This window comes from Leuresthes tenuis, unplaced genomic scaffold (genome assembly GCF_036924035.1).
Source record: "Leuresthes tenuis unplaced genomic scaffold, fLeuTen1.0.hap1 SCAF_6, whole genome shotgun sequence".
Lineage (NCBI taxonomy): Eukaryota > Metazoa > Chordata > Actinopteri > Atheriniformes > Atherinopsidae > Leuresthes > Leuresthes tenuis.
Window position 1 is genome coordinate 773,135 of NW_027325360.1, and position 13,373 is coordinate 786,507.

The 13,373-nt window shown below is 46.9% G+C and overlaps 1 protein-coding gene across 3 annotated transcripts; it reads left to right on the forward strand.

Moving 5' to 3' along the window:
- Positions 1-1,061: 1,061 nt before the first annotated feature.
- Positions 1,062-13,054, forward strand: LOC140309305 (nucleus accumbens-associated protein 2). Of its 3 annotated transcripts, XM_072387128.1 has the most exons (10): positions 1,062-1,417; positions 1,572-1,596; positions 2,553-2,594; positions 7,860-8,510; positions 8,697-8,893; positions 9,607-9,866; positions 10,120-10,296; positions 10,392-10,497; positions 11,978-12,075; positions 12,165-13,054. In XM_072387128.1, exons 4-10 carry the CDS (start codon positions 8,061-8,063, stop codon positions 12,803-12,805), a joined length of 1,929 nt encoding a protein of 642 aa, XP_072243229.1. In that variant the 5' UTR covers positions 1,062-1,417; positions 1,572-1,596; positions 2,553-2,594; positions 7,860-8,060; the 3' UTR covers positions 12,806-13,054. The 3 variants fall into 3 exon arrangements, with proteins under 3 accessions (XP_072243229.1, XP_072243231.1, XP_072243230.1); XM_072387130.1 differs by lacking the exon at positions 1,572-1,596; XM_072387129.1 differs by lacking the exons at positions 1,572-1,596; positions 2,553-2,594.
- Positions 13,055-13,373: the final 319 nt, after the last annotated feature.

Here is a 13,373-nt window from a genome sequence, read left to right on the forward strand (position 1 = left end):
TCGGGCAGGCGGTACAGGGGGGCTGTACTGTAAAGGACTGTAGGGTTTATAGCAGGTGAACAATGGAACTTTATGCCATGCTGTCTGATAATGTTACCTAATGGAAGCAAAGTAAAAAGAATCGGTCCAAGCACAGAACCCTGAGGAACTCCATGACTCACTCCAGTGTGTGAGGAAGATTCTTCATTTACAAGAACAAACTGGAATCTATCAGATAAATATAACTAGGTTGAGTAGGTTTTTTTAAGTAAAGGTTTAATTACAGCAGCCTTAAAAGTCTGGCAGAAGTCGTCTGAATGCAAATCATAAATTGAATTGAATTGAAAAATACAGTCAAATTCAAGGCAATTAGACTCCAATTGAGTCCACTTCATATAAAGCCAAAAAAAAGCAGCTCAGCAAAAGAAACCAACAGACTGCAAAGAAACTTTTCTTTTGAAGTTTTTTTTGGGGGAAAAGGGGGCAGACATGCAGTAAAACCCGGCTGTACTGCCTCTGAAAGCTTCACCAGTTGAGCTGGATACGGCATCCTCAGCAGTGAAACTTTCCTTCGGTCTAATCCTCGTCCTGAGCGTGCACGGCGGTCCAAATATTAACTCTTTCACTAAAATCTGATGAGTCCTCGTGTTTGTGAGGTTTGAGACGTCTCAGGGAAGCCAACTTCAGTGTTTTTATCCCAACAAACACTCTCACACATCTACAGTAACAGCCTCACCCCCCCCCCCTCCCCCTCCCCCTCATGCCCCCCCCCCCCTCACCCTCACCTCACCTCACCTCATGCCCCCCCCCCCCCCCACCTGTCTCTGTTTCTCTTTCATATTGAATTGAGAAGTTTAAATTGAGACAATCTGTCTGCAGCAGCTTGTGTTAGAAACTGAACCGAGGTGTGTGTGTGTGTGAATATGAAGCTGCAGTGTGTGTGTGTGCGTGCACGTGCGCGCGCGTGAGGCTGGCACACAGTCGCAGTATGCACGTTATGTACTCGGCATGCCAACTCAGCCTCGGCACTGCAATGCAGCGCTGTGCATTTGGCCAAGTCATGCCACACACAAACACACGCACTCTCTCATCCAGACACACTCGCACACACACATCCGTGCACGTGCGTGTGCACGTGTGTGTGTTTCCACATGTTTTCCTGTCGTCTCTGCAGCGGTGATGCATGCCGTCTCTCCTCAGCCTCTGCAGGGCAGTTAGCCGCATTAGCTCCCTGCGTGTCCTCAGATGACTCCTCCTCCTCCTCCTCCTCCTCTTCCTCGGCTGTCTGCTGTATCTCTGCCTCCCCCCACCCCCGCCTCCCCTCCTGTGACACGCCAGACGATGCGTTGACTGAGCGGAGGAGAAGAAGAAAACCTCTCCCAGCCAGCCGTCCTGCTTGCTGCATGGAGAAGCAGAGGAAGAAGAGGAGCAGAAGAAGGTGAGGAGCATCCATTCTCCTCTAACTGTACCTCCTCTTTCTGTCTGAAAGTGTTGACTGTCTCTTTTTTACACTGTCTCCATCTCTCTGTTTACACTCTTGTCTTCCTGCCACCCATCTGACTGCTGTCCATCTGTCTGTAAACAACAATAAGCTGAAGTGAACTCTACAGGAACAAGGTAGCCTGTGTCAGTGTAACAGAGGACTGGAGTGGACTGTGACGGACTATAGAGAGCTTTAGATAACTGAAGCCAACTAAAAAGAACAATTCGGAACAGCAGAGGACATTCCTGGAATGTAGAAGATGTAAAGGAGTATCCTGGACGATAGAAGAGAACCGTAGTGAAATGCAGAACACTGTAGAGGGCTGTAAAAGACCAGAGTTGGCTTTGATAAACTGTAACAGACTGTAGTGGACTTTGGTTGACTGTAAAGGAATTTACAAGAGAATAGACGTCTTTAAAGAAATTGAGTGAAATGTAGAAGAATGTAGAGAACAGTAGAAGACCTTTATCTTTGACAGAAATAAACTGTAACGTGTAGCAGGCGTTATAGTGAACTATGGGCTGTAGGGAACAATAGAGGACTGTAAAGGATGGTGATAGACTCTATAGGACTGTCTGGGACTGTAGAGCTTCAGAGGGCTGAAGTCAACTCTAAAGAACTTTTCTGAGCTGTTGAGGATCCTGTAATCTATCCTGTAAAAGACCATGATGTAATCTAGAAGACTGCAGAAGACCACAGTTGGTTGTCCTTGACAGTAATAAACTGTAAAAGAGTGCAGTGATGTATAGAGAACTGTAAAGGACTTGAATGGTCCATACCGGACTATCTGGGACTGCAGAGCTTTAGTGGACTGAAGTCACATTTAGACAACTGCTCAGGACTGTTGAGGACTCTCCTGGACAATACGGGACTTTAGACGACTTCAATGAAATGTAGGGCACTGTAGAGGACAGTAGAAAACTGTTGTTGGCAATCCTTGTCTGTGCTAAACTGTAGTGGACTTTAATGGACTGTATAGGAATAAAGATGAGTGTGTGGGACTTTTTTAGACGACTCTGCTGGACTGTCATAGACTGTTGTGGACTATAGATTGAGTGTTTTACATCCATCCATTCTCCATCCAATTCAGGGTTGTTGGAGGCCTGGAGTCCCTGGAGCCAAGCTGTGAGAGGTGGGGTAAACCTTAGATAGGATGCTGGTCCATTGCAGGGCCAACACAACTACTTCTACCCTCACACTCACCCCCAGACCCAATTCAGAATCACCAAATAACCTAACATGTATATTAGATGACTCTCCTTAACTATCCTGGACAATAGATGACTGTAGATGACTGAAGATGACTATCCTGGACTGTAACAGACTGTAGAGGACTTTAGATGACTCTCCTGGACTGTAACAGACTGTAGAGGACTTTAGATGACTCTCCTGGACTGTAACAGACTGTAGAGGACTTTAGATGACTATCCTTAACTATCCTGGACAATAGATGACTGTAGATGACTTAAGATGACTCTCCTGGACTGTAACAGACTGTAGAGGACTTTAGATGACTCTCCTGGACTGTAACAGACTGTAGAGGACTGAAGATGACTCTCCTGGACTATAACAGACTGTAGAGGACTGAAGATGACTATCCTTAACTATCCTGAACAATAGATGACTGAAGATGACTTTAGATGACTCTCCTGGACTATAACAGACTGTAGAGGACTGAAGATGACTATCCTTAACTATCCTGGACAATAGATGACTTAAGATGACTTTAGATGACTCTCCTGGACTGTAACAGACTGTAGAGGACTTTAGATGACTGTAGATGACTCTCCTGGACTGTAACAGACTGTAGATGACTTTAGATGACTATCCTTAACTATCCTGAACAATAGATTACTGTAGATGACTCTCCTGGACTGTAACAGACTGTAGGGGACTGTAGATGACTTAAGATGACTCTCCTGGACTGTAACAGACTGTAGATGACTTTAGATGACTATCCTTAACTATCCTGAACAATAGATTACTGTAGATGACTCTCCTGGACTGTAACAGGCTGTAGAGGACTTTAGATGACTATCCTTAACTATCCTGGACTGTAACAGACTGTAGAGGACTTTAGATGACTATCCTTAACTATCCTGGACAATAGATGACTGTAGATGACTGAAGATGACTCTCCTGGACTGTAACAGACTGTAGAGGACTTTAGATAACTCTCCTGGACTGTAACAGACTGTAGAGGACTTTAGATGACTATCCTTAACTATCCTGGACAATAGATGACTGTAGATGACTGAAGATGACTCTCCTGGACTGTAACAGACTGTAGAGGACTTTAGATGACTATCCGTAACTATCCTGGACAATAGATGACTGTAGATGACTGAAGATGACTCTCCTGGACTGTAACAGACTGTAGAGGACTTTAGATGACTATCCTTAACTATCCTGGACAATAGATGACTGTAGATGACTCTCCTGGACTGTAACAGACTGTAGGGGACTTTAGATGACTATCCTTAACTATCCTGGACTGTAACAGACTGTAGAGGACTTTAGATGACTATACTTAACTATCCCGGACAATAGATGACTTTAGATGACTCTCCTGGACTGTAACAGGGTGTAGAGGACTTTAGATGACTATCCTTAACTATCCTGGACTATAACAGACTGTAGAGGACTTTAGATGACTATCCTTAACTATCCTGGACTGTAACAGACTGTAGAGGACTTTAGATGACTGAAGATGACTCTCCTGGACTGTAACAGACTGTAGAGGACTTTAGATGACTATCCTTAACTATCCTGGACTGTAACAGACTGTAGAGGACTTTAGATGACTCTCCTTAACTATCCTGGACAATAGATGACTGAAGATGACTCTCCTGGACTGTAACAGACTGTAGAGGACTTTAGATGACTATCCTTAACTATCCTGAACAATAGATTACTGTAGATGACTCTCCTGGACTGTAACAGACTGTAGATGACTTTAGATGACTATCCTTAACTATCCTGGACTGTAACAGACTGTAGAGGACTTTAGATGACTCTCCTTAACTATCCTGGACAATAGATGACTGAAGATGACTCTCCTGGACTGTAACAGACTGTAGAGGACTTTAGATGACTATCCTTAACTATCCTGAACAATAGATTACTGTAGATGACTCTCCTGGACTGTAACAGGCTGTAGAGGACTTTAGATGACTATCCTTAACTATCCTGGACTGTAACAGACTGTAGAGGACTTTAGATGACTATCCTTAACTATCCTGGACAATAGATGACTTAAGATGACTCTCCTGGACTGTAACAGACTGTAGATGACTTTAGATGACTCTCCTGGACTGTAACAGGCTGTAGAGGACTTTAGATGACTATCCGTAACTATCCTGGACAATAGATGACTGTAGATGACTGAAGATGACTCTCCTGGACTGTAACAGACTGTAGAGGACTTTAGATAACTCTCCTGGACTGTAACAGACTGTAGAGGACTTTAGATGACTATCCTTAACTATCCTGGACAATAGGTGACTGTAGATGACTCTCCTGGACTGTAACAGACTGTAGAGGACTTTAGATGACTATCCTTAACTATCCCGGACTATAACAGACTGTAGAGGACTTTAGATGACTATCCTTAACTATCCTGGACTGTAACAGACTGTAGAGGACTTTAGATGACTGAAGATCACTCTCCTGGACTGTAACAGACTGTAGAGGACTTTAGATGACTATCCTTAACTATCCTGGACAATAGATGACTGAAGATTACTCTCCTGGACTGTAACAGACTGTAGAGGACTTTAGATGACTATCCTTAACTATCCTGGACTGTAACAGACTGTAGAGGACTTTAGATGACTCTCCTTAACTATCCTGGACTGTAACAGACTGTAGAGGACTTTAGATGACTCTCCTTAACTATCCTGGACAATAGATGACTGAAGATGACTCTCCTGGACTATAACAGACTGTAGAGGACTTTAGATGACTATCCTTAACTATCCTGGACTGTAACAGACTGTAGAGGACTTTAGATGACTCTCCTTAACTATCCTGGACAATAGATGACTGTAGATGACTGAAGATGACTCTCCTGGACTGTAACAGACTGTAGAGGACTTAAGATGACTATCCTTAACTCTCTTGGACTGTAACAGACTGTAGAGGACTTTAGATGACTCTCCTTAACTATCCTGAACAATAGATGACTGTAGATGACTGAAGATGACTCTCCTGGACTGTAACAGACTGTAGAGGACTTTAGATGACTATCCTTAACTATCCTGGACTGTAACAGACTGTAGAGGACTTTAGATGACTATCCTTAACTATCCTGGACTGTAACAGACGGTAGAGGACTTTAGATGACTATCCTTAACTATCCTGGACTGTAACAGACTGTAGAGGACTTTAGATGACTCTCCTTAACTATCCTGGACTGTAACAGACTGTAGAGGACTTTAGATGACTATCCTTAACTATCCTGGACAATAGATGACCGAAGATTACTCTCCTGGACTGTAACAGACTGTAGAGGACTTTAGATGACTATCCTTAACTATCCTGGACTGTAACAGACTGTAGAGGACTTTAGATGACTCTCCTTAACTATCCTGGACTGTAACAGACTGTAGAGGACTTTAGATGACTCTCCTTAACTATCCTGGACAATAGATGACTGAAGATGACTGAAGATGACTCTCCTGGACTGTAACAGACTGTAGAGGACTTTAGATGACTATCTTTAACTCTCCTGGACTGTAACAGACTGTAGATGACTTTAGATGACTCTCCTGGACTGTAACAGGCTGTAGAGGACTTTAGATGACTATCCTTAACTATCCTGGACTATAACAGACTGTAGAGGACTTTAGATGACTATCCTTAACTATCCTGGACAATAGATGACTTAAGATGACTCTCCTGGACTGTAACAGACTGTAGATGACTTTAGATGACTCTCCTGGACTGTAACAGGCTGTAGAGGACTTTAGATGACTATCCTTAACTATCCTGGACAATAGATGACTGTAGATGACTGAAGATGACTCTCCTGGACTGTAACAGACTGTAGAGGACTTTAGATGACTATCCTTAACTATCCTGGACTGTAACAGACTGTAGATGACTTTAGATGACTCTCCTGGACTGTAACAGGCTGTAGAGGACTTTAGATGACTATCCTTAACTATCCTGGACTATAACAGACTGTAGAGGACTTTAGATGACTATCCTTAACTATCCTGGACAATAGATGACTTAAGATGACTCTCCTGGACTGTAACAGACTGTAGATGACTTTAGATGACTATCCGTAACTATCCTGGACAATAGATGACTGTAGATGACTGAAGATGACTCTCCTGGACTGTAACAGACTGTAGAGGACTTTAGATGACTCTCCTTAACTATCCTGAACAATAGATGACTGTAGATGACTGAAGATGACTCTCCTGGACTGTAACAGACTGTAGAGGACTTTAGATGACTCTCCTTAACTATCCTGGACTGTAACAGACTGTAGAGGACTTTAGATGACTCTCCTTAACTATCCTGGACTGTAACAGACTGTAGAGGCCTGTAGGTGACTTTATTAGGCTGTGATGAACTTCATTGGACTGAAACGCCAAACCAACCATTGGCCATCCTGAATGTCTGGAGCAGCAGTGAATGTTTACCTTTTCCTCTTGTCTATCTCGTCAGCATTGTCAGACACCATCAATTTTATTTTGTTTCTGTGAGAGGTCACTCTGATTGGCTGTTCAGGGTCTCAAAAAAGTACTTTCTTATCCACTTTAGGGAATGTATACAGCTGTTCAAAGCCTATCTGACCTGATAAGATTAAAATCCTGTGACTCACCAGCGTTTCCGGTCTGAGTCAGCAAACAATAAACTCAGTGACTGAGAGGCGTCTTCACAGGTATGATACAATGTCCCAGAGATTAAAGAGCTCTCTCCATTTTCGTTTTGTGGATGTTAACTGGCGTAAAGAAGTGCTCGTGTCTCAATAAGATGATTAGAGACCAAAGTAGTTGATGCAAGTGAATTGTTCTGAAATAAAAATGTCGCCTGTTTGTCCTGCTCACTTAGAATTAGCTTTAGCAGCTCACACTTTTCTATCATCCTGAGCATCTTGTTCCCGGCTCACATCCTTCTGACAGCAGCAACAGGAATCTCATCCAACTGTGAGGAAGAATTAGGCTCAAAGTTCATGTGTAACTGTGCATCTTTAACTTTGTCACTGAGAAAGGCTGACAGGAGGTTTTAAATGTTTGATGGTTTTAATTTATTCATCAATGAATGTGTGAAGTGACAGAAGCGAGCAGAGAGCTGTGATGAATGTTTCCTCAGTTTCTCCTGCAGGTGGCTGAGAAGGCGTGAAACTGAAGCTTTAAACCCTACTTTCTCATCATTGTTGCAGCTGTTTCTCTGCACAGAGCTGGCCTTCCTCTTGATGATCTTCCACCTCCTCTCACCTCAGACCTGAACCTCCCTGACTTCTGACCTCATGGATCATGTGAAACATTTTGGTGGAGTTTTCTGCAGCATCCCAGACACTTAAGCCCTCCCAAACGCTCTGTCACTTGCTCTCCCGCCCCCCCCCTGACTGACGGCCTCCACCATGTCAGAGGGGCTGCTGCAGGTGGAGATCCCCGACTTCGGCAGCAGCGTACTGGGCAGCCTAAACGAGCAGCGGCTGCTGGGCCACTACTGCGACGTCTCCATCCTGGTGCAGGGTCAGGCCTTCAAGGCACACCGAGCCGTCCTCGCCGCCTCCTCCCTCTACTTCAGAGACCTGTTCAGCTCTGCAGCCGACCCGTCTTCCTCGTCTTCCTCCTCCTCCTCGTCCTCCCAGGCGGTGTTCGAGCTGCCATCCTCGGTGACACCGACATGTTTCCAGCAGATTCTGTCCTTCTGCTACACCGGTCGCCTCAGCATGGCTGCCAGCGAGCAGCTGGTGCTCATGTACACCGCTGGCTACCTGCAGATCCAGAACATTGTGGAGAGGGGCATGGAGCTGATGATGATGAAGGCCTCCTCCTCCTCCTCCCCACTGTGCTGTGACTCTCAGGTGAGTCTGATCAACAGAGCTAGTTTAGTCCAGGTGGGGGTTCAACAGTTCAGGTAGGAAGCAGCCTCTAGTGGACATCAGTGGAACTGCAGCTCTCTTGGGGAGATGCTGAGTCAGATTCATGTTAGTGTGCAGTTCTGACTGTGTTTCTTCTCTCAACTTTAAATAAACCTCAACGGATCACAGACAACCTCAGCAGACGAGCTCGGGGGCTTCGACGCCCCGATGGTGCAGCAGCAGCACGGCGCCCCCCCCCTGCAGGATGTCAGCCCGGACCAGCCGACCCTGAGCCCGGAGGAGCTGCTGCTGGCCGTCAGCAGGATCAAGCAGGAGCGAGCCGACAGTCCTCCTGCCGAGGAGAACGGAGGAGGAGAGGAGGCCAGGTGAGCAGACACCTGTTCTCCAAACCTTTTCCTTTTTACAGGTGGGGGAGGAGTCCTGGGAGGAAAACAGGCACCTGCTCTGTGAAGTGGAGGCTGGGGGGGGCATTAGACTCTTAGGAGTAAAAGGCCCCCAAAAACAAGCTAACAGGCAACACCTTCATGGCTTCTATGTTTAGTTGATTTGAGAGATTTCTGCTGCTTTGTTGTTTTTTATGTATTTTTTTAAAATTTTTTTATTTTTATGAAGTTTGTTTTTCTGTGATAATCTTCGCGGTTTTGATTGCATTTCCAGTTGTTTTTGTGTCTTTGTGGACTTATTGGGACTCTTTCTGGTCATTGTTGTCGTCTGTAATGTGTTGGCTGTTCTTTAAGAATCATTTTGTTATATTTTGTGTGTTTTTGGGAACCTGTGCTTTGCCTTTGAGGGTCTTCAGGTGTTTGAAAGATGGTGATGGCACCAGATCACGGAGAAATGTAATGATGTGACGTGTGTTGACACAGTTATCAGTAAGTTCAGGCCCCAGAGACAGCTGTCCAGATGTGACCCTGGACAAAATGCAGCTGTGCTCATCACCGTTACACCAGTTGGATCCAAGTGTCCGAAAACAATCTGACATTTGATTTAAGCTTTTAGTAAAGTACAGAAGGAAAGGGGGCAGGCAGGCAGGAGCCCAAGCTGCCATTTGTGTAAAGACGGTCTCCTCTGCCCTCAGGGTGGAGCTGGTCGGGGAGCTGCAGTCCTCCAGGAGCAGCGCTCTGTGCTACCTCAGTGCAGCCGGGGGTTTGGTTCCTGGGCTGCAAACCTACCTGCTGGCAGGTGGGGGGCGCTCCAGTCCAGGAGGCTCCAGTCTCCCCACGGACTCACCTCCCTCTCACCCCCCCACTGAGGAGGAGCTGGAGGAGGATTACTACAGCAACGCTGTCCACCCAGGACTCTACCAGCACATCTACGGTCACCATGGAAACCAGTTCAGTGAGTCCCTTCAGCTGTCGCTGATGCCAACGTGCACAAAACTCACAAAACCGCAGCGGGACATTTCTTTTTGTGTAGTTTTCTGTTGTTGTTGTTTGCCTTCCTGATGCTAAACATTAAGAGTCACCTGAAAAAGACCCCGGACACGTAGCCCCTGGGCTCAGGACGTCTTCTTCTTAACTTCAGACTCTCGTTTGTTCCTAAGTTCATTAGGTTCACTTTTCTAACCCTGCTTGCTTTCTCATTGGCTCAGTCCAGGAGAAGCTGGAGATGCTGCCCCTCCCATTGGCTAACGAGCGCCGGCCCTGCGTTCTGGTTGGCCGGGACAACATGGCGCTGCCAGCCAGCCTGATCAATCAGATCGGGTATCGCTGCCACCCGTCGCTCTACACGGAGGGAGACCCGGGGGAGAAGGTGGAGCTGGTGGCAGGTACGGCGGCAGACATGTGTTGTCACGGTAACGGGGAGTTAGTCCGTTGATCTGAGGAGGTGAGTTATGTGACACGGTCTGATGTCCCCGCTCAGGTTCAGGTGTGTTCATGACGCGCGGGCAGCTGATGAACTGCCACCTGTGTGCCGGAGTCAAACATAAGGTGCTGCTCAGGAGGCTGCTCGCTACCTTCTTCGACAGGTGAGTTTAGCATAAAGACTCATGCTATGTTTTTACCTGTCAGATGCAGATGTTTACATGTTCCAACATCAGCAGAACCAACATGGACCCAAATACATGTAAAACTGAGCTACTTTTGAAACCTGATTATAAAGAACAGCAGAGATCATCAGTCCAGACGACCAGATTTCTCCGGCTTCCTCCCACCGCCCAAAACTTGCTGTCAGGTTAACTGGTGACTCTGACTTGAACCGAGGAGGGAGCGTGTGTCCCTGTGATGGACTGTCCAGGTGACCCCGCCCCTGGCCCAGTGACAGCTGGGATAGGCTCCACCCACCTGTGAGCCTGAGTTTAGAGGGAAATCGGGTCTAGTTGAAGCTGGTGTTCCAGCTCTGAGAGATGAGCTGAGCTGGAGGCTGAGAGGGAGTTTGTACAATCAGTGTTTTACGGACTGGAAGGAGGCGTACGACCACGTCCCTCACGGTGTTTGTAGTGAGGCCTGAGCTCCAGCTTTAGCCGAACTTTATCTATGGAGAGGTCTCTGTTAAATCCAGACTGATCTGGATCAGAACTTCACCTCCAGAAGGCGGGCAGCCATTTCTACACTTGACTGGATGAGAGATCATCGGGTTTTTCGGATCAATGCAGTAAATCATAAAAAAATCAGGTGTTTGTGTCAATCTGATGAATTTTCAGTAAAAAAGTTTTCTGCCGTCAAACAGCTGCTGTGACATCATCAGCTGCTGTGACATCATCAGCTGTAGTGACATCATCAGCTGCTGTGACATCATCAGCTGCTGTGACATCATCAGCTGCTGTGACATCATCAGCTGCTGTGACATCATCAGCTGTAGTGACATCATCAGCTGCTGTGACATCATCAGCTGCTGTGACATCATCAGCTGTAGTGACATCATCAGCTGTAGTGACATCATCAGCTGTAGTGACATCATCAGCTGCTGTGACATCATCAGCTGTAGTGACATCATCAGCTGCTGTGACATCATCAGCTGTAGTGACATCATCAGCTGTAGTGACATCATCAGCTGCTGTGACATCATCAGCTGCTGTGACATCATCAGCTGTAGTGACATCATCAGCTGCTGTGACATCATCAGCTGCTGTGACATCATCAGCTGTAGTGACATCATCAGCTGCAGTGACATCATCAGCTGCTGTGACATCATCAGCTGCAGTGACATCATTAGCTGCTGTGACATCATCAGCTGTAGTGACATCAGCTGCTGTGACATCATCAGCTGTAGTGACATCAGCTGCTGTGACATCATCAGCTGCTGTGACATCATCAGCTGTAGTGACATCATCAGCTGTAAAATCATGCTGCAGTGACATCATCAGCTGTAGTGACATCATCAGCTGCTGTGACATTATCAGCTGCTGTGACATCATCAGCTGCTGTGACATCATCAGCTGCTTTAAATAACACGCAGAGGCACATAACGCTCTATTGGTGCTCATTGGCTTGTTGTGGTTTCCATAGAAACACGCTGGCCAATAGCTGCGGGACAGGGATCCGCTCCTCCACCAATGATCCGAGCCGAAAGCCGCTGGACAACCGAGTGCTAAACACCGTCAAATGTGAGATGCACACATGCACACACACGTGCACACTCACAGTTTCTGTGTTGTTTGAATTCTGAGACAGCTGCTCTTCGCCCCCCCCACAGTGTACTGTCAGAACTTTGCTCCGAACTTTAAGGAGAGCGAGATGAACGTCATCGCCGCCGACATGTGCACCAACGCCCGCAGGGTTCGGAAACGCTGGCTCCCAAAGATCCAGTCGCTGCTCCCTGACGGCCTCCCTGCCTCAGCCTCCTCCCACCCCCGCAAGAGCAAGAGGGCAAATGGAGGAGGAGGTGGAGGAGGAGGCGGAGCCGGAGGAGGAGGAGGCGGAGCCGGAGGAGGAGAGTTGGCGGCGCAGCCTGGAGGAGGCTCCTATGAGCTGGACCTGCGGCAGCTTAGCTCGTCCTACCTGGGATTGGAGGCTCCGCTGTACGCCGAGCGACGCGAGAGGGAGGCAGCGGGCGAGAAGGAAAGGGAGAAGGAGGCGCCAGCTGCCCTCCTGCCTCACCTGCAGTTTGCAGGGTCTCGTGGGGGGGGGCAGGCGGAGGAAAGGCTGATGGGAGGAGAGGCGGACGGAGAAGGAAGGCTACAGACAGAACAACCCGCTGACCTCCCCCTCTCTCTGTCCTCCTCATCCTCCTCCTCCTCACACCCCTCCCCTCAGCCTGCAGAGCCAGCCCCTCCTCACACTGGATTGGCTGAGACAGACGAGAGGGGGGCGGAGCCTCTGGATGACAGCCAATAAGCTTTGTAATGCATCTGCCTACCTGTGTGTAAACGACACAATAGCTACCTGTCCCCACCTGTGCGTCTGCCAACCCGTGTCCCCCCTACCTCAGTACCTGTCCGCCTGCCTACCTCTCCTCTCCTGTCCGCCTGCTCGGCTCTGCTGCATGTCAACAGCCTCCCGCAGTCCAGCACGCAGGCCCATAGCAACAGGACTGAGGAAGATGACGACTATACTCACTCTGATTATGACAATAAAGCTTCTTAATCATCTGGTTAATTGTTTCTGTGTCTGTTTGATCCAAACGGACGAGGCCTGAGACATTTAAAGAATGTTTTAAAGAATGTTTCATACTGCAATAACTCCAACAGGAAGTGAAAAACTGATTAATTAAAGGTAAACTCAGAAGGTAAAAACAGAATCAATAATTCGTTCATTTCACATCCCATAAAGTTCAAAGTATTGTGCGTAACTGTGGAATAATGTGAGTTAGGGACGTCACATCCCAGACATTTAGTAGTACCATATATTATATATATTATATATATATATATATATATATAATACCAATACCAGTGAAATTCCA

Excerpts from the sequence above, each read along its gene's own strand:
- LOC140309305 (XM_072387128.1), top strand. The coding sequence starts at position 8,061 with ATGTCAGAGGGGCTGCTGCAGGTGGAGATCCCCGACTTCGGCAGCAGC. Across the intron at positions 8,511-8,696 it reads CACTGTGCTGTGACTCTCAG|ACAACCTCAGCAGACGAGCT; the intron begins GTGAGTCTGATC and ends AACGGATCACAG. Across the intron at positions 10,498-11,977 it reads CTCGCTACCTTCTTCGACAG|AAACACGCTGGCCAATAGCT; the intron begins GTGAGTTTAGCA and ends TGGTTTCCATAG.